General features: G+C 38.3%; 1 protein-coding gene across 6 annotated transcripts in view; it reads left to right on the top strand.

The window, feature by feature from the left end:
* The first annotated feature begins 1847 nt into the window (after positions 1–1847).
* Positions 1848–26187, top strand: part of LOC124776406 (ubiquitin carboxyl-terminal hydrolase 45) — a 168732-nt gene continuing 144392 nt past the window's right edge. For 2 of the 6 annotated variants that reach the window (XM_047251385.1, XM_047251390.1), the window contains exons 1-4: positions 1858–2018; positions 6735–6865; positions 7152–7291; positions 25986–26140. In XM_047251385.1, the coding sequence (XP_047107341.1) occupies positions 6769–6865; positions 7152–7291; positions 25986–26140 (392 nt within the window). In that variant the 5' untranslated portion in view covers positions 1858–2018; positions 6735–6768. Of the gene's footprint in view, positions 2019–2133; positions 2310–6734; positions 6866–7151; positions 7292–25985; positions 26141–26187 lie in introns of those variants that run through there. The other 4 variants (XM_047251386.1, XM_047251389.1, XM_047251387.1 and 1 more) reach the window with 4 other exon arrangements.

Genomic DNA, 26187 nt, shown 5'->3' with positions numbered 1-26187 from the left:
TGCATTCCTTTGATTTCAAAGCCATTTCCATTTCACAACAAACAAGTCCCGCAAAATAACCAGTTCAACATACGAATCTTAGCTGACACAGATATACAATAATGGCCAGAGACTATACAGTCTAAACAGTTAGTAAAATAAAAGTTGAATCCGATAGTACATTTTACAATATATCGTACAACCTTCAATGTTTTCCATAGAGTATGCGCTGACTCCGCTGCACAAAGAAAATTCCTTTCAGGAAATGTCCCTCAGCCTGTGACTAAGCAGTGTCTCCGCAATATCCTTTCTTCCAGGAATGCTAGTCTTGCAAGTTTTGTAGGAGAACTTCTGTGACATTTGGAAAGTAGAAGATGAGGTACTGGCGGAAGTAAAGGTCTACAGGTTTTTGTGCTTGGGTAGCTCATTTGGTGGAGAACTTGTCCATGAAAGACAAAGCTCCCGAGTTCGAGTGTTAGTCCGGCACACAGTTTTAATATGCTAGGAAGGTTCATAACAACGCATATTCCGCTAGAGAGTGAAAATTTCATTCTGGAATAATAATCGATGATAACAAGTTACGAAGATGGTAATAAACATAAAAAGTAAAGCTGTCTTCAGCTGGAACGTTAGTTTGAGTGCCACAGTATTTTACTACGCTTAGTAGATGGTACTATAAAACTGGCTCTGACACCTGAATAAATTACAAGAAGGAATAATACCTAAATGACTTTTGTCATATAGACCAGTTGGTAGGAGATGCATTGGAAATCCAAGAAAACATTTGTAACAACTCACTACGCGACAGGAATATCCTAACTGCCTACTCATCAGAAGAAAAAGAAGAAGGAGATTTTATGAACTTACCTTTTCCAGACGTGTGAATTGTTTTACCCAGCCAGACACAGTGGATCTAGCGTTTAAACAAGGAAGCTAAACTACAGAACGAGATTATTATTCGCATATTATACTCAAAGCATAGACAGAAGAATCTCTGATACCAACCTGGCATTGAACTCACAGGTTTGAGTTTATAGTCTGATTCTTACTCAATTAGCCATCAAGCTACACTCAGTGTAATTTTTCCTATTATTTTGATAATCAATTTATTCACGTGCTTTAACATTTGTCACGTATTTATGAATCTTAACAAACAGCACACATAAGAGGGTAGCAAAGTAGGCGAAGAGAAAAGCACTCCTTTGCTTTAGTTTTTATTGCTTATACGTTAATCATTTGTTTTCTGAACATATCTAACAACACAACTTGGCCCAAAATTGTACAACGGAGCCGAAAAAAATTCGACTTGTGGGTAATGAATATTTTGATAGAATTAGTGGTACCCATATGTTGAAAACTTAATGAAAGGTTCGTCTCTCAACTGCGAATTTTCCTGTACTGTTCCGAATACGTATTTATATTTTATGGCACTTTCCCCAAAGCAGTTTTGTATAGACCAACGACTATATTTCATTGCATGTCAAGTGACGTGACTCCTTAAGAAGACCAAGGATTCATGTGCTGAGAGAATTTTTTTTATTTTATTGGCTTCTTTTAGCAAAACAACACAGTTGGAGAAATACGCATGTCGATTATCTATGATTTATGATTTCTCAATCATATTAGTAGAATTTTGTCTGGCGTCCACACAGGCCATGCTTTATTTCATTCCTCACTCAACTAGTGCTACATCTGTAGCACATTGAACATGGAGGACGCCAAAACTTATCAAATAAAAAAAAAAGTTTTTGTACCAGGCTAACCAGACACGATATCTAGTAACTACATTTGAAAGTTAGCGCCGTTTCACCAGAGATTAACTCTTTAGACCTGCAAGCGCTGTTCTTGTAACCCCTCTGATAGTTGCCATGAGGTTGTCGTACGAAGGTGATGGTGTTCGTGATGCCCAACTTTGGAACAGATATATCAGTACAGAATTAAAATAATGACATTTTCTCGTAAGTCGATAACTTAAAAAAGGTGAAAGACGTTGTCAGCTATTCGTGTGGAACTGTACTATCCTGTCTAAGCGAACGCTTGTGAGTAAAATGTTGTGGAATGGTTACCGAAAACCCTACTTGTGGCACACTGTTAATTGAAGTTACTCCGTACAAAAGATAATTGATGTTGGTGTAGTCACCGAATGCCAGATTGGTCTATAGTCTTGCAGGCTTATGTTGTGTCTATACTGTGAACATCTGTGAGTGAGCACTTCTAGGGCTACGTTGTGTTGTTGTGGTGACACTTAATGGAAGGTGAATTACCACTGCCATCGTTTGGTGTGGCACTTCTCGTGAAAATTGATTCGTGACATTTAGTGAAGTAAACAAGTAATTGTCATTCCCTGTAGTCAAAATGGTCAGACTGAGCATGAGACAAAGCACCTGAATATGTATAACTCACCTGAGGAATACAGCACGTAGCAGTTGCTGCCATTCGTAACATTTTCGCCTTGATGCATGGTGCTCTATTATGTAAACAGTAACAAGGCAAATAATTATTTTGATACTGTTCCTACAAATTGTGCTAGTATGCCACCCTTTTAAACTATGTCAATTTTCTTGCGCCTTTTAAGGTATGCGTCCCCCTTCCTGAATTTACAGAATCTTTCGAGATTGTTGTTAATATTACTTCTATTCCTTATCCGCAAATGTGGCTACTCGGGCACGGTAGCTCATTGGTATTGTAGTTAATTTGCAAAGACATCAAAGACCAATTACCCACTTTTGACGCATTATTTCTCAGCGTTTGAAGATCAGTTTCTTAACACAAAATTGTAACTAGCCTTGAATAACAAATAAAAAAGCTATTAGAGGACATGATGCTGGATATGTGGCCAGTATGTTCAGTATGTTGATATTGCAGTGTCATATTTCTTTTCATAAAGAAAAGTGTTTATAAATTGTTAGAAAAGCACCAGTTGGCTAGTGTAGAATGAATTAGCTTAAATTTAAAAACATCCACTTTGGAACAGTGGTTTATTCATAATTCTTACATTTATCTAATCTGTAAAGAGCAAACAATTATTAGAGTTTCATGCTGACCAACATACTATGATTCTGCCTAGTTATGTTTTTGTTTAATGAATAGAATAGCTTTTCATTGGCATGGCGACTTATAAACAAATTATCTGAGCCTTTGCCAGCTGTATGCATGTAGGCCTATGTTGTTTTACTGATGGCAGAAGAGTGTACTTCCTTAAGTCATTTGCCACCTTGGTTGAATTAGATATGTGCTATATTAATTTTTCCAGTTGTTCCTCCACATATTTGTACAATGATTGGGCTTCACTGTGCTTCAACTTTGCAAGATTACACTTTTTCTACCAGTAGCTCTGAGATTGAGTGAGTGCTAGATGAAACAGTGCAGGTGTGTCTTCTTATTTTGGAGACTCTACAAAAGTTGCAAAACAGCTAAACCACTGGGCTCACGCTCGATGTCAGAATTGCAGAATTTATCATCTGATCCTTTGAAATTGATTAAATATTTAGGGTCAACGGAAGTGTCCGATTCCGCTCATCAGCTTTGAGCCATGATATAAGGTGGGGTGGTGTGTGACGTCATTACGACGCGGAATTTGAGTTGGTTGTGATTGTAGATGTTGCCTTGTTGTGTTTTATGGCGCTCTCTCTCTCTCTCTCTCTCTCTCTCTCTCTCTCTCTCTCTCTCTCTCTCTCTCTCTCTCTCTCTCTGTGTGTCTGTGTGTGTGTGTGTGTGTGTGTGGTGGGATTTTTTTTTTTGCTAACTGAAATTTGTTGGTGGTAAGTAATTGTTTCTTTGGGTCTGTTTTTCTCGAGTTGTGATGTTTTGTGTATTTATTGTGTGTTGAATGTGTTTTAATTTACGTAGGGATGTTTGAGTTTTTAATTTTTGAAGTGTTGTGTTTTTGTTTTTCGTAGTTGAAGGTGTTGGTTTTTACGTATCAGTAGTTGTAGTTGACCTATATAGGTGTTTTGGTACCGTCAGCTGTGGTCAAGGGGAATATCTGATTGTCTTGTGGCTTTGGGATGGTGGTGAGTTTTTTTTTTTTAATGTTATGTTTAGCTTGTAACCCCCCCCCCCCTCCCCACTTCCCGCAGTTGTCCCATCAGTTTGATTGTATTTTTGGAGGGAGATGTTGTCTTATTTATACGTATTTTCGTGTTTGTTGCCGTGTGATATCATACGAAAAACCCCAATTTCCTGCTGTTGTCCCGTTACTTCGATTGTATTTTTGGAGGGAGATGTTGTTGTCTAGTTTATACGTATTTTCGTGTTTGTTGCCGTGTGTGTGTAGTGATATCATAGACGCCATATTGGAGTCGCTTAGATTAGTAATTTCCACCATATTGATGACGTCATGGGGCAAAGCAGACGGGTGGAATCGGACACTTCCGTATTCCTAATATTTATCTACTTGTCATAATATACCCACAGGAATCTTTGTTCCCAAGCACTAATAACAACTGTGTTATCGGTAATAATGCAGAAAGCTCCTCAGCAGCTTTGTATGGGTGTTGAAGAGGTGCTGGTTCTGGAGGGGCGGGGGGTTATGCAAGAGGCATAGGCATTCGTATAAGGAATGAGTGTTTTGAAGAGCACTCCATCCCAGTCATGCATTTTTTTGCAGTTGGTGATTTGTTTACATTGTATTACGGTTTCTCTGAATATACTTTGGAGTTGACAGTTGTTCATAACAAAAGGTACATTAAATATGAAGGGAACACGGAGCCTGGTCTGTGCTCCAGATCAATCAGTTATCATAATCTTTATTTTGTATTCACATTTGTTAGCTTCACCAACTCACAAGTGAATTATCACCTTTCAGACTAACTGATACCTTGGCTCGACTGCTGATTAGACTGTTGACAGAGCCAAGATTTTGAAGGGGACTTACTATTACCACACACTGACCCAATACAGACTCCATTTGAGCTTATTCTTGATGTGGAGAAGACCTGTTACCACAGTTCCAAACAAGTCATTTCAGGACACAATGTTGTTAAGTTGATATTACTGTGTTCTAATAAGTTTGAAAGTTGGCCTGAAGATCCGTAATGATAAAACTGAAACAACAGGTAAATAACACACTGGAAACAAACTTGTACAAATTATTAATAAAGTTATTAAACTGATTGATGGGACAATTAAAGATGAGTGGGTGGTTAAGGAAAGAAATAAACAAGAGTAAGTGGCCTGGATGGTCTTTGTAAAATAGGAGGACCTGTCAGAACTAAGCCTCTGGTGTGTCTAAAAATCAGTGTTTGCTAATTTAAACTCGCAGCAGAGACTCGTGGAATTTTATTAATAAAAAAAGATACCATTAATTACCTGAGAATTGCTTTCCAGATAATGGAGAGTGGTATGTTAGGAATTGTGGAAGAGATAGGAAAGTAAACGGATAGATTGGCAAATATGTTGGAGTGGAAGATTTAATTATAATTGTAAAAGAAATAAAAATGCTGGTACCTGGATGTACAACTGTATTATTGGATGACATCGTATGATTAAATTGTGATAGTTTCAGTGATTTGAGTGGTGGGGATCAGGCATCAGCCAACCACAGCTTTCTTTGATGACAAACATTCTCTGTGTTGCTTGTTTGATAGATAAGTGCAGAGATAGGTTACATGAGGTAGAGGTGGAGAGCCAAACACAGAGTGATGGCTTGTGTACATGGAAAAGCAGATTCACCCCTCCCCCCAACCCCTCCACCCACACTACTGACACCTGTCAACAACAAATTTATTTTGAGTTATAGAAGGACCAAATAAACTCCTGCTTTCTGCACAGTTCTCAGAGAATGCTTCACAGAAGAAGGTTGAATATTAGGCATTGTGTTTCCTTAAATTTAAAGGTAATTTAATATGTTTTTCATTAAGTCATCGGCCTTTCTGATGCACATATATGGTAGGAGTTATGTAGTGACACCCCTGTTCGCTTTTCCCTTCTGCTTATGGTCTAATGAATAGTGCAGTCCATTGATGTATTCTTTTAACTGTGACATATGTTTCAGACGCAACGCCTATGATGTTTCTTTGTGTGTCGTAATAAATGTCATAAGAGTGTGGACCTATATCTCATGGTAGTTGGCTGGAGCATAAACAGGCGAGAACTTGAGACTGCCTGAGAAAGGAGGATTTGAATGTGAGCCACCCCCATGTCCCTCTATATATTGCATCCCACCCTGAGTAAAAGACTGATTTGTAATGCAGTCCATTATGCAGATTAGACTGAAGCTGACGGTTTGGTAGTGAGTTGAAGCTAGTGAGTGTGACTAAAAAATATTTTGGTAACAGATTGACCTGTAGCAATGCCGCAGTTCTGTATACAAATATCTGCCATGTTGACATCGTTGTTGGTGTGATATGATTTTTTAAAAGTGTATGTGTGGTATATGTTGTTAAACATGTGTGAAAAGACTATTTGGTGATTTGTGTATTATTTAATACAGTTTCCTGAACTTATCTTGCAGTTTCTGTTTCGATAGTGAGAAATGAGTTAAATTTGGAGTCATCATAGACCAAGGGCTTCACTATAGATCAGTTTCTCTATCACAATTCGTATTCCTTAGTCACATTAATTGCCTTACCAATTCCATACCATAGTTCATCGTAATCTAGACTTTGGTCTATGTTAGAGGTCAGTCTGTCAACCCAAACAAGGTATCGGGGGGTGGGGGGGTGGAGGAGGAGAACACTTTCAGTCCCTCACTCAGTCTTAGCTGTAAACGGTTCCATGGTGAGCTTTTGTAACACACATGTTTTTACATTCAGTTTTCAGGTAGCCAGAGCACACTTAAATTTTAACATGGGAAAAAAGAAGAAGAGCCGTCAACAAGAGCCATCCTTGCAAAATGGAGCTGATTCAACAGATTCTAATGATGAAAATCAGGCTAGTGCTACAGGTAAGAGTGTGTATTCTACATTGAGCTTATGCTTTGCTTAGTTTATGGCTGTTGTGTGATGATACTCAGTGTTGAAACAATAGTTAAGGAAATATTGTTATATTAATCAGTAAGAGTGTTAAACCGTTACTTAGATTTATGTATGAAATGTTTTACAAAATGTAGGACGATGATGTACAAATCTGTAGTTTAGTTTTGCAGGAGAAGTTTATAGTCAAAAGTATTTAAATTTCTTTTCAGTTGTTTGTTCAGTTTTTGATATTATTGAAAATTTTTTTTAATGCAGGTGGTAAGTGCTGTCCCCATGTGACGAAAGCAGTTGACTTCACAAGAGTGAAGAAGGCACTGAAACCAGGAGGCATAGCAAGTGAATGTGCAGAATGTCTAAAGAGTGGTGCTGGGGCAACAGTATCAACTGATGGAACAGTAAGTGGCTATTACTACCCACATGTTACGGCACCTTCGTTTGGTAAAATTTAGATATGGTAGAGGATGGCCCAACTTGTGAATTAATTATAACACAGGCGGATAAGTACAGAAGTATTGGTTAAGTATTGGGCACTGTTCTAAAAATTCACAACTCCTGTACTTAGTGGTGGCTTTCTATGTCAATATATAAATGAAAAAGCATCCCATTCATTTGACATCCCAGTTAGTGAGTAGTTTTAATTTAATTTTCAAGGGAGTGCAAGAAATTGAGTGTGTTTTGAATTATTTTTATTTCTGGTGTGTTCCTTCAGTGTGATTTGTTGGACAGGCTGTAATTAAATTATAACAGCATATGATAAACTTAGTTTTATTTCTTGAATAAAACGAAGACACTTAAAAATTCCAGACACAGAACATTTCCTTGAAAATAATGCAAACACATGCAAAGGTATGCAAGACCGTGTTCTGATCAGAAATTGCAAAGATCATAAGACATTAGAAATGCAAAGACACACTATCAGCACAGCAAGCTATACTGTGCAACACTACCACTCTTGTTTGCTGATTGTAAAGACACAATCAATAATTATTTACAATCAGATAGAAACTTTTCTTTTGACTGTGATTTTGTGAACATGTTTGCCAGTTGATCTACTGACTTCAAGTAAGAAACAAGAATAGAATAATCACTCAGTTTTTTAAAATGTAATTGAACCTCTTATCAATATGTTTAATCCTTTTGTGATGATCATTGTTTCTTATTAATTGTAATGCAGTTTGGTTGTACACAAAGTGTAGTGTTGGTTGTTCCGTGTTAACTCCAAGCACCTGTAATAATGTGCAAAAATTTGTAAAATGACTCTTAGTGTTCATTAAAAAATGACGATCATTCCACTTGGGACCTGTGGAATGGTACATTAGCTTACTTGTTTTAGTTGTAAATATTTGTTGTGTATTGTTGTTTTTCTGACATGGTCCACATCCTGGAGGACCTCCTCACTACGGATCAATTGGAATGAAAGTAAATCTAATCTAAAAGCCAGGTGATGAACTGTATCAGATGCTCCGACATACTCTGCTTCTGTTGTGGATCTGGCAACACATTTTTGCCTGTGAGATGGCCATGTGACAGAAGTTTAAGCTTATTGCCACTGTGTTTAACACCTTTGTCTCTTGTACCTTGGAGATGCTTCAGAATGTGCTTAACAACAGTTGAGTGCTCAGGCCCAGGGTTGTTAAAGAAAAAAACTGACTGACTTGATTGACAGAAAACATGTCACGTCTTGTCATTGTGCAGCAAACATCAGTCCACCTACAGCCTCATGAAATGGAACATTTTCCATAGATTTCTGATCTTCATTTGCTGAGCACTGTCCTAAATGCAACTGTAAACTGCAGTTAGTGGGTGTTGCGTAGGACTTGCAATTGTTCATGTGAAATTTTTCTAAGGGGTGACTAATGTACCCCTCATTGCAGACAAAGTAACTGGGATTGCCAAGCACAGTTTTAAAATGAGTTTTGAATTCTTCATGTATTTTATTTATAGTTGTTGTTGATTTACTCATAATTAGTCAATCGTCAACAAATAGATAAAAGCAGTTCTTGGCCATCAGTTAAAGCACAAAATACACAACTATCTGAGTGAAGCTGTTTGAAATTGAAACACTTAATAACTGGAAAAATTTTTGATTCCAACATTGAGGACTCTTTCAGTCTGTAAATGCTTTTGTTTAAGTTGCAGACTAAGTTTGCATTTTCACAAATAAAACCTTCAGGCTTTTTCACGAATATATCATCTCGCAAATCACCATTGAGAAAAGCAGGTTTCACATCAAATTGCTTCACGACAATATAATACACTCCTGCCAAAACCAAAAAAATGTGAATTGATTCATACCTAACAACAGGTGAAAACATTTCCCTGTAATCAAGTACAGTTTTCTGAGAATACCCTTTTGGACACGACCTAGCTTTATACCTCATTATGCTACCACCTGGTTTAGTTTAATTTTGTAAACCCACTTACAGCCAACAGCCTGGTGATATGGAGGTAGACCAACTAAATTCTCCCTATTATTTAGTGCCAATGATGGCATTTGATCTTTCATTGGTTTGTTGTACTACTCGTCAGAGTCTTTGGATGCCATCACCTTCCTGAAAGCTTGTGGTTTTGGAAACAAACTGGAGAGCAAAGTTCGTAACGGTTTCTAAGATTTGTTCCTGACTGAGCAGCCTTTTCAGTAGCATAGGATCCGTGGTCTTGCACAAATTCCTCTTCTGCAGCAGTCAGGAAGTTATAATTGTATTAACATTCTTGGGCCTGAGTGTTGTAGTGTGCTCTGTGGCATTTTCATTGAAAACCACATCTCGTGAACAAGTTATCTTCTTTGCTGTGTGATCATACAGCCTATAATTGTTACTGTAACCAACCATTACCATCATCTTTGATTTACTTTGAAATTTGGACCGAAACTGTTTGTGAATCTGCAAAAAGCATTCAGCACCAAATCTCATCATATGCTTTAATGATGTTTTCTTCCTGAACCATTCTCATAAGGCACCTCATCACTATTATGCATACATAGACAGCAATTTAATGTACAGACTCCCATGTTGACAGCTTCTGTCCAAATTATTAATTGATAAGCATTGTGAGAGCACATTCCACTTTAGATCTGATTTCACATTCAACTTTACCATTCTGCTCTGGTGTATGTGGTGAGCTGGATTCATGGATGATACCAGTCTTCTTGAAATGATTATGAAGTTAATCATTAACAAATTCTGTCCTAATATCAGTCCTTATAACTTTAAGCTTATTCCTTGCCTGCCTTTCTACAAACTGTTGAAACTCTAAGAACACAGAAGCGTCGTAAATTTTGTTCTTGAGAAAATATAGAAATTTATATGAAATACAGTCATCTTTAAATACAAGAAAATAGTTAGCTCCATATAATGATGTGTGTTGCATCTTTCCACATACATAAACATGAATATATTCTCCTGGAGCACAGGCATGAGTCTGAAAATTTGATCTAAATCCCTTCCTATGCAATTTAACATACTGAGAGAGAAAGTTTTATTTTATTTCTGGGATCATATCACAGTCAGCAATTTTCTTCAAATTTTTGAAATTTACATGTCCCAACCTCTTGTGCCATAACAGAGGTAAGTCAGAAGATGCACAATTTGTTTCTTCCATATTGTCCGTTCAAAATAACATTCTGTATCATTGATTTTCACCTGTTACATTACTTGCCACTAGCCTCATACTAAAGACCTCAATCTTATTATTATTAAATGTTACTTCCGAACTTTTACTGCCTACATACCCCCTTCAAAACAGTTTTTTTCCCACCCCCCTCCATATAAGATACATACAGTGTAACCTCCAGTGTATGAGGTTCCCATGCTCCATTAATTAGTGCATTTAACTTCATTGATCAAATACCTTCAGCAAAGGCAACTGAATTATCTCCCATCTGTACAGGAACTTCAAACTTCCCTAATGGTTTGAGCATTAAAGACTATTCCTAGTGTGACTTCATGTGTTTTGACCTAGTGCTAACAGCAAGACAAACAGTATCACAATTAGTAACCAAAATGTTCCTCATTTCTGCACTCTGAGCTTGATGTTTAGCTTCTTGATTTTCTCTTGAAAATTTCATCAGTCTTTCGTGCAGTCAGCCTTATAATGACTGTTCTTTTGACAGTAATATCAATCAGCATTCTTCTTACTCGCAGACCTTTTGCTTAAAGTACTTTGCAAACACTGACTCTGATTTTTAACCCTTTTGTGATTACCATTGACAGCAATGAATGCAGTTGCCATTCTTCACTTGTCTTGCTGTTAAATTATCAAACATCTGCCTGCTTTTGTCACAAGAGTCCCATGCTATAACAAACCAACCATGTTTTATCAGAACTCTGCCTAAAGCTTTAGCAATGCTGTCCGTCTCCTACTGGTACACCAAAATCAGCAATGGGGCTGTGCCAATGCTTCAACTTTACTAATACATTGCGCTGTAGTATCACATAGTGACATCTTATAATCAGAGAACTGTCATTTCAATGCTACTTTATTTATTGCAGATTACTGCTCATGAATTACCTTAAGCTGATACCATGTACCATTTGCTGCAGCACACGACATAACAGTTTCAGCTGGTCAGATTATGTACCAAATAAAATAAAAAGCATTGCTTTTACGTTAAGCTCATCCCACAAGTTCTGTGCATCTGTCTCTTCACCATATATTACATCACTAATGTCAGCAGCCTCTCGTAATTTCTCAACTTGAAACATAATTTCCATTTGATATTTCCATAACTAAAAATTACTTTCATCAAATTTTTGTATGTTGAAAAGCTTCATTCAGTTTATCTTTTACATTTTCACTTTCCAGGTAAAACACTTGATGTAATTGAACGCATTTTCGAGACAAGATGGACGTGAAGAAAATAAAGCATTGCGACCAGTAAATTAACATGTTTTTCTAGGCCCATAAACTATTGGATAGGTGATGATTAAATTATAACAGCATATGATAAACAAGTTTTAGTTTTTGAGTAAAAGGGAGACACTTAAAAACTCGAGGCACAGAACTTTTTTTTTTTTTTTTTTTTTTCATTCAATGCAAACACGTGCAAAGGAAGAAGACGGTGTGCTGGTCAGAAGTGGCAAAGGTAGTAAAATATCAGAAATACAAAGACATTATATCAGCACAACAAGCTATACTGTGCAACATGATTATTTTATCAAACACGCTTCCTGTGATAATGGACTCAGATCTGGTTCAGTTTTTAAGGATTTTTGCTGTCATCACGATCAGCTTGTCACATTGATTGATTTTTATCGAACCTAATGCCCCCTTCTATGATGATGCTGAAAATTGATGTACATCACCGGACAGGCTTAATCAGAGCATTGTACCAACAAAACAGTGTGGTCAACTCTGAAAGGGGCATGTGAAGTATGTTGATGAAATAGCTACACTTTTAGCAATCCTATACAACAGCTTGCTTGATGAAAAGCTCATGCTCAAAGACTGGAAAGATGAGTAGTTCATACCTATCAGAAAATAGAAGTAATCCACTGAATTGTGTATCTGTATCATTGACATTGATTTGCAGTAGAATTTTGTAAGCTACACTATGTTGCAACATCATAAAATACTTCACAGCAGACAATTTATTAGACACAGATTCAGAAAACATCATTCTTATGAAATACAGGGTTATTACAAATGATTGAAGCGATTTCACGGCTCTACAATAACTTTATTATTTGAGATATTTTCACAATGCTTTGCACACACACATACAAAAACTCAAAAAGTTTTTTTAGGCATTCACAAATGTTCGATATGTGCCCCTTTAGTGATTCGGCAGACATCAAGCCGATAATAAAGTTCCTCCCACACTCGGCGCAGCATGTCCCCATCAATGAGTTCGAAAGCACCGTTGATGCGAGCTCGCAGTTCTGGCACATTTCTTGGTAGAGGAGGTTTAAACACTGAATCTTTCACATAACCTCACAGAAAGAAATTGCATGGGGTTAAGTCGGGAGAGCGTGGAGGCCATGACATGAATTGCTGATCATGATCTCCACCACGACCGATCCATCGGTTTTCCAATCTCCTGTTTAAGAAATGCCGAACATCATGATGGAAGTGCGGTGGAGCACCATCCTGTCGGTCTCCGGTTGTGGCATGAGCCAATTTTCCAGCATATCCAGATACACGTGTCCTGTAACGTTTTTTTCGCAGAAGAAAAAGGGGCTGTAAACTTTAAACTGTGAGATTGCACAAAACACATTAACTTTTGGTGAATTGCGAATTTGCTGCATGAATGCGTGAGGATTCTCTACTGCCCAGATTCGCACATTGTGTCTGTTCACTTCACCATTAAGAAAAAATGTTGCTTCATCACTGAAAACAAGTTTCGCACTGAACGCATCCTCTTCCATGAGCTGTTGCAACCGCGCCGAAAATTCAAAGCATTTGACTTTGTCATCGGGTGTCAGGGCTTGTAGCAATTGTAAACGGTAAGGCTTCTGCTTTAGCCTTTTCCGTAAGATTTTCGAAACCGTCGGCTGTGGTACGTTTAGCTCCCTGCTTGCTTTATTCGTCGACTTCCGCAGGCTACGCGTGAAACTTGCCTGCACGCGTTCAACCGTTTCTTCGCTCACTGCAGGCCGACCCATTGATTTCTCCTTACAGAGGCATCCAGAAGCTTTAAACTGCGCATACCATCGCCGAATGGAGTTAGCAGTTGGTGGATCTTTGTTGAACTTCGTCCTGAAGTGTCATTGTACTGTTATGACTGACTGATGTGAGTGCATTTCAAGCACGACATACGCTTTCTTGGCTCCTGTCGCCATTTTGTCTCACTGCGCTCTCGAGTGCTCTGGCGGCAGAAACCTGAAGTGCGGCTTCAGCCGAACAAAACTTTGAGTTTTTCTACGTATCTGTAGTGTGTCGTGACCATATGTCAATGAATGGAGCTACAGTGAATTTATGAAATTGCTTCAATCATTTGTAATAGCCCTGTACAGCTGAGTCTTTATCAACACAAAGTAATGAGTGCTGTCAACAGGGGATCTTATTTTTGTTGCACAATTATAATTTTCCAAAATGATTTTGACACAATTTTTCACAAACAAATTTGAATGAAATTGTGTGCCTATGGAGTATTGTCTCAGCTGTTTGATGTATTAATAATTTCCTTTCAGAAAGATCATGGTTTGTAGTAACTGACAGGAAGTCACCTAGTGAAACCAAAGTGGTGTGGGGCGGCTGCCCATGAAAGTGTTAGAGGGTGTCTGCTATTCATAATCTATATAAATGATCTACTACACAATGTGAGCAGTCCTCTTAGATTGTTAGTGAGTGGCTGGTGGTAATTTGTTCACGTCGCTCAAGGCGAAGGGCCAATGTGGAGACAGATTACCTGGCCTCGCCCATTCACCCTGTGAGTGGACAGGTGGCCGCACCTTCTGCAGCGTCTGAGCAGGCACATGGAGAGAGGGGGTTTACAGTTTATTGAGAGCTCCAATGTTAGGTGCTTTAGGAGCCCCTTAGGCATATAGCATTCAGGGCTGGTGTGCGCTCGGTATGTCTGCTGGTGGGGGGGACTCATCCGAGATGTGGAGTTGGCCTTGCCAGTGGCTGTGGAGCGTGCAGGGTGCAGTCGTATGCAAGTTGCGGCTCATGTTGGCACCGACGACACCTGTCGGTCACACAGACTGACTCCCCTATGGACGATATAGAAATAAGCATAATTTTCTCTCTCTCTCTCTCTCTCTCTCTCTCTCTCTTTTTTTTTTTTTCAAACACCAGTTATTGTAGGTTTAGCTTCAAAATCCTCTTAATAGCGACATACTTTCAAAAAGCTTTTCATCTCCTATTAGACCCATTTAGGAGTGGAATATCAGACAGTCCCTTTTTAAATAATTCCTACAGCATAAGAGCCACACCCTCTCCAAACTTCAAAGTTTCTGTCCTAGTGGTTTGGGCTGGGCAATGATGAGTCAGTGAATCAGTCTGATCCTATTCCGCCCTCATTAGGGGTCGAATTTCCAAAACAGTTAAACACGTAGTTTTTCATCTCTAACCAAGAGCAGAACACCATTTTAGAAGATTTCACTTTAAAAATGCATTTGCAATGAAATATTTTCATAAAATGGTTCAATCCCTAAATAACCTCTTTGGGGTTGAATTTCCGGAAACAGTGGCATGCGTATGTTTTATTTCTAACTGGGAAGCCAAATAGAAATTTTCATAGATTTAGCTTCAAAAATGCTTACACAATGAAATATTTGCATAAAAACTTTCATCTGCCATTTTACTTCCATAGGGGTTGAATTTCTAAAAACAGTGAAACAAGTTTTTTTGTTATTTCTAATTGAGAAGCAAAATTTTTAATTTTTGTGGATTTAGTTTGAAGGCTTTCATAATGAAATATAGTCATACAAAATCTCATCCCCTATTTCATGCCCTTAGTGGTTCAATTCCCAAAATACTGAAGCACATCTTTTTTTATTTGTGACCAAGAAGTCAAACTACCAATGGTCATAGAGGTAGCTTTGAAAATGCTTTAGTAGTTGTGTAAAAAATAAAAAAAACTACTTCCGTGTTTCAGCCATAGGATTAAATTTCCAAAAATGCTGAAACACACACTTCTTTATTTCTGACCAATTTTCATAGGGCTGGCTTCAAAATTGCTTTAATAGCGATATTTTTCAGAAACAACTCATAATCCCCTATTTCACCCACTTAGGGTTGGAGTTTTGATAAATAAGTTTTTAAATGACCGTCCAGTATAAGATTCACGCTTCTCGAATTTAAAGTTTCTGTCGTTTGTGGTTTGGGATGGTTGATGATGAATGAGTCAGTCAGGACATTACCTTTTACGTGTAGAGATTACAATTACAAACAACTTACACTGGGACAGTCACATAGAAACTGTTGTGGGTAAGATGAGCCAAAGAATACTTTGTTTTGGCAGAACACTTAGAAGATGCAACAGATCTCCTAAAGAGATTTTCTACGCTACACTTGTCCATCCTTTTCTGGGGTATTGCGGCATGGTATTGGATCGTTACCATATGTGATTGCCAGAGGGTACTGAATAAGTGCAATGAAGAGCAGATCGCTTTGTAAATATGTAACTGAAATAGGGAAGAGTATATCACAGATATGATAAATGGATGGTTGTAAGGATCATTAAAACAGACACCTTTCATTGTACTAAGATCTTTCCATGAAATTTCACTTACCACCTTTCTCCTCAAAATGCCAAAATAGTGTGTTGATTCACACCTACATAGGAAGAAATGACCGTCATAATAAAATAAATCAGAACTTTCCAGGAAAGATTTAGGTTTTCATTTTTCCAGTGTGCTATTCAGAAGAGAAATGGTCAAGTAGTAATTTGAAAGTGTTGCCTTGAACTGTTTGTGAAATACTTTGGTGTGATTGCAGAATAGTCATGCAGATGTAGGACAGAATGACAATGTGCAACATATCACACCTCTCTTGTCTGAGAATGAAACTGTTAATAAACCACCAAAGTTAGAAAGAGAAAAAAAAAAAAGAAAATGAGTCACTCGCTGTCAGTAGTTCTAAAGTTAAATAAAATTTTTTGTAGACAATTACTCCCCCACCTCCCACACCAGAGTTTTCAAAAATTTTAGAGAAAGCTTTGTATTACCGAGTATTGATGCATCTCAGTACACATGATTTGTCAGACAAACAGTTCCATGTCAGGGAAGGTGTACCCCACAAAAATGTGATTTATTCTTTTTCATGTGAAGCATTAGAAGGCTAGGTAGCAGGCTCTAGATGGAAGGTATTTCTTTGATTTATACTTGGATCCAAATAACATAATGACTTGCAGCTAGTTTTTTAAAAGACAGCTAACATAGCAACAACCAATCTGATCATTAATTTGGCCACACCTGTCCGTCTCCACAGCTGTCAAGCTGCTCTGTTTCCTCAGCTATGGTTACCAGTCAGATGTGGTAGCAATTACTTTCTTAAAAGTGGTAGTTTTGACTTTTGTTACATGCTTACTTTGTCTGTGTGGTGTCTCTCTTTTTCAGAATGTGTGGAGACAGCTGTGGAAGTTTATAAGAAAGACTGCCATTATCCTGCAATATGACCTCAGTACTGCACTTTAGCAGGGAACATGTGAATGTCCTCAATATGTACCTCACAGCTGATGTTACCAGAGCCATGTTGCCCTTGTGCAAACAGCAAACTGGCAACATTCCCCCCTTCCAAGCTTACCTGTCACTCACTTTGTTATTTTGATGCAGGTGTGGATTGTCTGGAACATTATTGGATGAGGAAAACAGGTCAACAAACAGGGAAGAGATTTAAAATAGCAACATTCATTCTGTGAACATTATATGAAAAATTATAGGAACTTGGTTAATATTTCTCCAAGCACTGCGTGAGAAGGGGTTCACTATACAGCAGATTTCGTTTTCAGTGTACTTACACTAGAACTGAGAGAAAGTGATAAATTCAAACATTCAAATCTAAATTGAAAGGTTTCCTTGTGACGCACTACTCCTGTTTTGTGCGGGTGTTCCTTGCAGTAGTTCAGAACTTTCCTCTGTAATGTGTTATTCATTTTTATACTATCTTTTTTTTCATGTTCTCTTGGTTGTCTATAGATTTTATAAATTTTCTAATCAACATTCTGGACAGGTCATTCAGGCACCAGAATGAGGGACGTTTGTCTTTCTCCTATCATCCTCACAACAGGTTGTTCCCTCTCATCCTGCAGTATGAGTGACCTGTCCATCAGTTTTAATTTCCTCCAACCTATACCTCTTTCCTCCCCGATGAAGGAATTAATAGTTCTGAAAGCTTAAATAGTTTTATGTACTTTTGTGTGTGTTGGCAGTACTAAAAATGTTGCCTTGTGAAGGTAGGTACTGTCCAGTGGTTATCTTGTAACTTTATTTTTGTGCTTTGTATTATCATCGCCAACATCGATATGGAAAGTGTCTGACACAAGCAATTTGATAGAAATCTTGTTTTTGAGAATGTTGTTGTTGTTGTTGTTGTTGTTGTTGTGGTCTTCAGTCCTGAGACTGGTTTGATGCAGCTCTCCATGCTACTCTACCCTGTGCAAGCTTTTTCATCTCCCAGTACCTACTGCAACCTACATCCTTCTGAATCTGCTTAGTGTATTCATCTCTTGGTCTCCCTCTACGATTTTTACCCTCCACGCTGCCCTCCAATACTAAATTGGTGATCCCTTGATGCCTCAGAACGTGTCCTACCAACCGATCCCTTCTTCTGGTCAAGTTGTGCCACAAACTTCTCTTCTCCCCAATCCTATTCAATACTTCCTCATTAGTTATGTGATCTACCCATCTAATCTTCAGCATTCTTCTGTAGCACCACATTTCGAAAGCTTCTATTCTCTTCTTGTCCAAACTATTTATCGTCCATGTTTCACTTCCATACATGGCTACACTCCATACGAATACTTTCAGAAATGACTTCCTGACACTTAAATCAATACTGGATGTTAACAAATTTCTCTTCTTCAGAAACGCTTTCCTTGCCATTGCCAGCCTACATTTTATATCCTCTCTACTTCGACCATCATCAGTTATTTTGCTCCCCAAATAGCAAAACTCCTTTACTACTTTAAGTGCCTCATTTCCTAATCTAATTCCCTCAGCATCACCCGACTTAATTAGACTACATTCCATTATCCTTGTTTTGCTTTTGTTGATGTTCATCTTATATCCTCCTTTCAAGACACTGTCCATTCCATTCAACTGCTCTTCCAAGTCCTTTGCTGTCTCTGACAGAATTACAATGTCATCGGCGAACCTCAAAGTTTTTATTTCTTCTCCATGAATTTTAATACCTACTCCGAATGTTTCTTTTGTTTCCTTTACTGCTTGCTCAATATACAGATTGAACAACATCGGGGAGAGGCTACAACCCTGTCTTACTCCCTTCCCAACCACTGCTTCCCTTTCATGTCCCTCGACTCTTATAACTGCCATCTGGTTTCTGTACAAATTGTAAATAGCCTTTCGCTCCCTGTATTTTACCCCTGCCACCTTTAGAATTTGAAAGAGAGTATTCCAGTCAACATTGTCAAAAGCTTTCTCTAAGTCTACAAATGCTAGAAACGTAGGTTTGCCTTTCCTTAATCTTTCTTCTAAGATAAGTCGTAAGGTCAGTATTGCCTCACGTGTTCCAGTGTTTCTACGGAATCCAAACTGATCTTCCCCGAGGTTGGCTTCTACTAGTTTTTCCATTCGTCTGTAAAGAATTCGTGTTAGTATTTTGCAGCTGTGACTTATTAAGCTGATAGTTCGGTAATTTTCACATCTGTCAACATCTGCTTTCTTTGGGATTGGAATTATTATATTCTTCTTGAAGTCTGAGGGTATTTCGCCTGTTTCATACATCTTGCTCACCAGATGGTAGAGTTTTGTCAGGACTGGCTCTCCCACGGCCGTCAGTAGTTCCAATGGAATATTGTCTACTCCGGGGGCCTTGTTTCGACTCAGGTCTTTCAGTGCTCTGTCAAACTCTTCACGCAGTATCATATCTCCCATTTCATCTTCATCTACATCCTCTTCCATTTCCATAATATTGTCCTCTAGTACATCGCCCTTGTGTAGACCCTCTATATACTCCTTGCTCCTTTCTGCTTTCCCTTCTTTGCTTAGAACTGGGTTTCCATCTGAGCTCTTGATATTCATATAAGTCGTTCTCTTATCTCCAAAGGTCTCTTTAATTTTCCTGTAGGCGGTATCTATCTTACCCCTAGTGAGATAGGCGTCTACATCCTTACATTTGTCCTCTAGCCATCCCTGCTTAGCCATTTTGCACTTCCTGTCGATCTCATTTTTGAGACGTTTGTATTCCTTTTTGCCTGTTTCACTTACTGCATTTTTATATTTTCTCCTTTCATCAATTAAATTCAATATTTCTTCTGTTACCCAAGGATTTCTACTAGCCCTCGTCTTTTTACCTACTTGATCCTCTGCTGCCTTCACTACTGCATCCCTCAAAGCTACCCATTCTTCTTCTACTGTATTTATTTCCCCCATTCCTGTCAATTGCTCCCTTATGCTCTCCCTGAATCTCTGTACAACCTCTGGTTCTTTTAGTTTATCCAGGTCCCATCTCCTTAAATTCCCACCTTTTTGCAGTTTCTTCAGTTTTAATCTACAGGTCATAACCAATAGATTGTGGTCAGAGTCCACATCTGCCCCTGGAAATGTCTTACAATTTAAAACCTGGTTCCTAAATCTCTGTCTTACCATTATGTAATCTATCTGATACCTTTTAGTATCTACAGGGTTCTTCCATGTATACAACCTTCTTTCATGATTCTTAAACCAAGTGTTAGTTACGATTATGTTGTGCTCTGTGCAAAATTCGACCAGGCGGCTTCCTCTTTCATTTCTGTCCCCCAATCCATATTCACCTACTATGTTTCCTTCTCTCCCATTTCCTACACTCGAATTCCAGTCACCCATGACTATTAAATTTTCGTCTCCCTTCACAATCTGAATAATTTCTTTTATTTCATCATACATTTCTTCAATTTCTTCGTCATCTGCAGAGCTAGTTGGCATATAAACTTGTACTACTGTAGTAGGCGTGGGCTTTGTATCTATCTTGGCCACAATAATGCGTTCACTATGCTGTTTGTAGTAGCTTACCCGCATTCCTATTTTCCCATTCATTATTAAACCTACTCCTGCATTACCCCTATTTGATTTTGTGTTTATAACCCCTTTTTGAGAATATAAAATTAAAATGGGAGTAGCTCACTATCTATCTGTGAGGTGGATTTTTGCAGCATCAGAGCCCATTTAACGAGGAGGGAAGGAGGCAGGCAGGCAAGGCAGTTGAAAAAAAATTTTTTTTTCTTTTTTAGAATGCTGGCACATTACTGAACGGAAAAAAAAAAACACATCACGGCCTTTTCTATTTAATCTGGGAGACATTCCAGGTTGTGAAATGAAGGAACTTAAATTCTTCTTTGTAAATAAGGGAAAGGCTGAATGAGCCTTAATAGCTACCAGTGTTGCCATCACTAGCTGCATAGAGACAGCTTTAGACCAGGTGATAAACCACTGCACATGTAACATGTCAGCCTCAGTCGCAAATAGAAACCAAACTTTACCCAGGTTTCAGCCAAAATAATTCGACCTCCAGAAGCGAGTGACACTAAACTGCTGCATGCCAAAGTTTGGCTATGTCAAGTATAAAACTGTAGCAGCATAGTAACCAGTCATAATCTACATTACTTAGCTGAAGAGAAACAGCAGGCCCCACTGTGCGGACGCGGTCGGTAGGCCGCGAGAGCTGCACTGGAACTAAACGCGGCGAGCAGCTGTGTACCGAGCATTGCTGATAGTCATGCACATGCACGCGTGGAAATACAGATACATAACTGTAGCTAACTTTACATTAGGAGTTGGATTAATATATCCATTAAAATCTTTAATTGCGTAACATGTAAAAGAACTTACTTTTGAGGAGACTGATACCCCTATAACAGATAGGGAGCCTGTGAGAAAGAATAGATATTACTTGGCAAAATTATTTCTCAGTTTTGAATACATTGCTCAAACTTCAGGCTAAGTGTTAGGTTTCCGAGGATCTTTTTTTGGTATATAACGCCATAATTACAGTGGAACAATGTACGTGCATGTATATTGTGTCAAATTACATATTCTTAGCAAAACATAATGGTTGAGAGAAAGGCAGCAATGCCTAAATAGGGGTATTGGTCTCCTCAGAAGTAAGTTCTTTTACATATTACGCCATTAAAGGTTTTAATGGTTATATTAATCCAATTCCTAATGTAAAGTTAGCTACTGTTAAGTATCTATATTTCCACGCGCGCATGCGCATGATTATCAGCAATGCTCGGTACACAGCTAGCTTCTCGCCGCATTTAGTTCCGGTGCAGCTCTTGCGGCCTACCGACCTCATCCGCACAGTGGAGCCTGCTGTTACTCTTCAGCCCAAGTAATGTAGATTATGACTAGTTACTATGGTGCTACAGTTTTATACTTGACATGGCCAAACTTTGGCATATGGTAGTTTAGTGTCACTTGCTTCTGAAGATCAAATTATTTTGACTTAAACCTGGGTGAAGTTTGGTTTCTATTTACAACTGAGGCTAACGTGTTGCATGTTCAATTATCACAGTTGCTGACAGGGCTGCAAATTAAAAATTCTTATATAAACCGCTGCCTTATCTGGACCTGAATCCAGAAAGCATCTTAGTGGCATGATAGTGTGCTTTTGGCTATTCAGCTGAGTTGTTGATTCCATTTTATGTATAAAATGAAATCAACAATTTAGCTGGACATGTGGAAGTGGTCCATTAATCAGTCATGCTGAAAGTGTCATATACAGGCCCCAGTAGAGGTGGCTTTCCAAGTAGGCTCATATTAGATGTAATCTTACTTTTGTTCAGACTGTAATCGTTCTTGCACACACATTATCCTCCTGCTAGCTCACTGATTTCAGCTTCAAGGTATGTTGTCAATTTATGTTAAATCCTTTATGCTGTCCTCACATGGAACATGTTCTTCATCTTAAAGCATGCCAGGTGTGGCATCCGTTGTGGTTGCTGCGCACTCTGAAATGCTACATTCACAGAACTTGCTCCTCTTCATGATTTGCGACCTTGGCATTTTCCAACAGTAGTTTGGCTGCATCTCGCATGTAAATCGCATGGTTCCTTTATGAAAATGGATGCTCATAAAATAGGGTGCATTAATTGTCGAAGAAGAGTGGTGAAAATATTGAAGATTGTGGACTTGTTGATGGATTTGAAAAGTGAATTGATGTAGAGGAACACTACATAATCCTGTATAGTGATTTGAGATACATACTAGTAAAGTTATTCTTTAACTCAATTGAATCTTCATCCCATTTTCTGTTTTGAATTAAATACAAGTTAAAGTATAGTGTCTAATGTCAGTTCACATATGCATAATATCCATATTTTTGGTATTGCATTGACTATCCTCACTCTGGAGTAATGTACTTCAGCAATTAAATTTCAAGATTTGTAATAGGAAGAGGAGATTTTTTCGAAGCTGCTCACCATGATTGAAAAAGGTATTTGCCGGTAAGATACAAACATGAGGCAGCCCCTAAAATGAAGAGATGGGTATATATATTTTACACAAATTTGATAACAAAAACTACCAGTGTGTAACTTGTGCTTACTTTGTGTCACAAACTGACAGTTACGTTAAGATTTCTGGCCATCAAACCAGTCTCAGGACTGAAGACCACAACAGCAACAACGGGGAAACATTCCAGTCAGTGGCCTGTGCAACAAGAATTACGGCAAATAACGTTGGCTATTGCAGATAATACTTTTATTGAATTAATAAGAAAGGCCCAGAATCCTCTTTCAGGGGTGGCAATAAGTTGCAAGAGGGTGTACATTAACCTTGGACCTGCTACCTTTTTACTTTATAGCTCACAATGCTATCAGCTGCTCTACTACAATTTCAACACCTCCTTATATGGTAATACAGTATATACTCTCTAAAGACTGTACCTGCAAATGTCATTATTTGATATTTCACTGTGGCAGATTGTACCAAAACAATTTGTTTTTGATAGATCACAAGAGTGCCATAACATTGAAACAGTCTACTTTCAAAGCACAAAGTTATAACACTAAAAACACCAAATACACGAGACATTTAAGTACCAGTATGTAGTTTCCTGTCATTTTATGATAACAGATTGTAGCTAAAACAACACATTTTTGAAATTTGCGTATGCTTTAAAACAGCTTATATTCCTTCCATTTACTCTATGATAAAGAAAACCATCAATGTACAAAGTTTAATTCCATACAGTATGATGGCTCCTAAGTTTCACTTGTAACATAAAAACGATGTTGCATCTCATTAGGCACATTCCTCTGCACAGAGCAAAAATCTGGCGTATCAAATTCTTCATTTCATGCTCCTTATCCATGTGTGTTTTTACATCATGTGACAGTATGGATTTACCTCAGTCATCATTATCTTAAGCTGCTGATCAGTGTTATCCTGTCAGCCTTATATGGCATATGCCAAGAGCAGTATAACCTTCTTGGTAAAAGGCCGCCAACAGTGTTCCTTAATTCATTGACAGAAATTTCAGTTTTTGTCACATTAATTGCAGCAGCATATTCAAAATAGTTAACTCTTGGGTGCTGTACGAATGCACCAAGAAAATTGTTTCAAGTACTTGACTGAGAAATGTGTGAGGGTTCTTTCTTGTCTTTCAGAATTTAGTTATACTTATTATTTTGAGGATTTTATAAGAATTCTGAAAGTTACTTTTAATCATAATATTCCCTGATTGTCATACTTTGGGGTTTGAAGACATGGTTCTCCTAAGACACTTGCATTTTACAATGCATTTGCTAGGTCATATTAGCAGACAAAAGCATGACTGCTTTAGTTCTACAGGGTATTTGCACGATGATGACTATTTTAGCTGCACAATGTTAGGTTTACCGAAACACTGTATTAAAAAGTAGTGGGTGTTGTACACCATCAGGGAATGTGATAGGCAGTGGTGTTGCTGGAAGTCAGTCCCATTCTTAGTCTGTGCAGGGGCTTTGAAGGTGCCATCCAGGTGGCAATTCCTCATTTGAAAGGTGCAGAAAGGGTCTTCTTTTAAACAGACACCTTAATAACATACTGCTGCTTACACTGTCGTGGCAACCATTTGTTAAGAATAGTTCAGCGACCAGTAATATTTGGGCTTGCATAACAGTAATGGAAATACCTGGATGGAACAGTATGTAAAATAAGGGAAAGGCCAATACACACACACACACACACACACACACACACACACACACACACACACACACACACACACACACAATCACACAAACATCCAAATGTAAACTTCCACAACGAGGCCATTACTACATGAATTTGTGTTCAGTTGTCTGTGTGAAAGTGTGGACTTTTACTAGAAGAATAGCGAGAGGTTGAAGTATAGAATTTTGTTTTCTGTTACTTGTTTATAAGCTCCACACATCAGTCCTTAGATGTGAGTGGTTGCTATATTCCCTTATTTTATGTTATATTTGAGATTTAGATCCAAAGTTATTTTTTAGAAATGTGCTTAACATGATTCTTTCAAGGCACTTGCATTTTACAATGTATTTGCTAGTTTCTGGGGAGCAGACGAAGCATGGCTGCCCTAGTTCTACATGGCATTTGTATGATGCTGGCTATTATAGATGCACATTGTTAGGTTTATCTAACTGCTGTATTTAAAAGTAGTGATTGTAGTATACTGTCAGGGGATGTGATGCGTAATATACATCAGGTAACTGCCTTGTCTTTCTAGGAGACCAGAATTACCTTAGACGTGACGAATTTCAGGAAAAACAACACCCTGAGTGAGTGAGGGACAAGCACTTGATGTAGGGGAGGGGGAGGATCAGGTCACAAAATACTCAGCATCCACTAAAAACATATGTCATTCAGTATTGTGTGAGGTCACCAATTGGCAGGAAGTATCGTACTGGTCGAGCCTGTAGATGACAATTCCCTGCCCTGAGAAAGAGTTCTCCACTTCATTGTAGATAAAAATGTGTGCATCTAGCAACATAATGTGCTTTTGTTGATGGGACATTAAAAGAACAGCATTATGAAACCACCAAAAGCTGCTGTAATGTGTGTGTATTCACAAACTGGTTTCTGTCAACTGACTTCCTTCAAGTTATAAATTAACATTACCTCAGTTGAAAGGACTTTTTCTTGCCATCAAATACATAATTGACTTTAGTTGCAGCAGCTATCATGTACACATACATCTGTTATAAATTTTTCATTTATTGCCAAGTACTACAATAGACAACCATTTGCAGTGTTCAACATACTGTCTGGCCAAAGTCATATTGTAAACAGCTGGCTGAAACAATTATGATTTTGATGCCAAGGAACCTTTCTTAAAACTTGGTGTAGTGTTAATATCTGACCGGTAGATGTTCACTTGTTCGAAACTTGGTGTCTGAAGAAACAGTATGTTACAATGGCTTTCGGTGCTTCTGTGATACCAATCTTTAAATACGTTGAGGTTGTGCAACACTATTTATAGAAAATATTTTGGACTTTAAAAAGTTAAAAGACAGTAATCCCTCAGCAGGATTCTGGTTCTGTGGGAGGCCTGTGGCTCTGCCTCCGCTGTGGTCATCAGGGCTGCGGACGCATGCGAGCACAGCATGCCCTCAAGCACCAGCGGACCCCCCACTCGGACAGCCATGCCCTCGCAGTCAACACGGAGCAGTGGAAGATTTGGTGGGTACTAATGCACTTCCATTTTTATTTTAGCTGTGATTTATTCT

This window comes from Schistocerca piceifrons, chromosome 2, assembly GCF_021461385.2.
Source record: "Schistocerca piceifrons isolate TAMUIC-IGC-003096 chromosome 2, iqSchPice1.1, whole genome shotgun sequence".
NCBI lineage: Eukaryota > Metazoa > Arthropoda > Insecta > Orthoptera > Acrididae > Schistocerca > Schistocerca piceifrons.
Note: the sequence above shows the minus strand (reverse complement) of the source record. Positions and strands in the feature narration are given on the sequence as shown.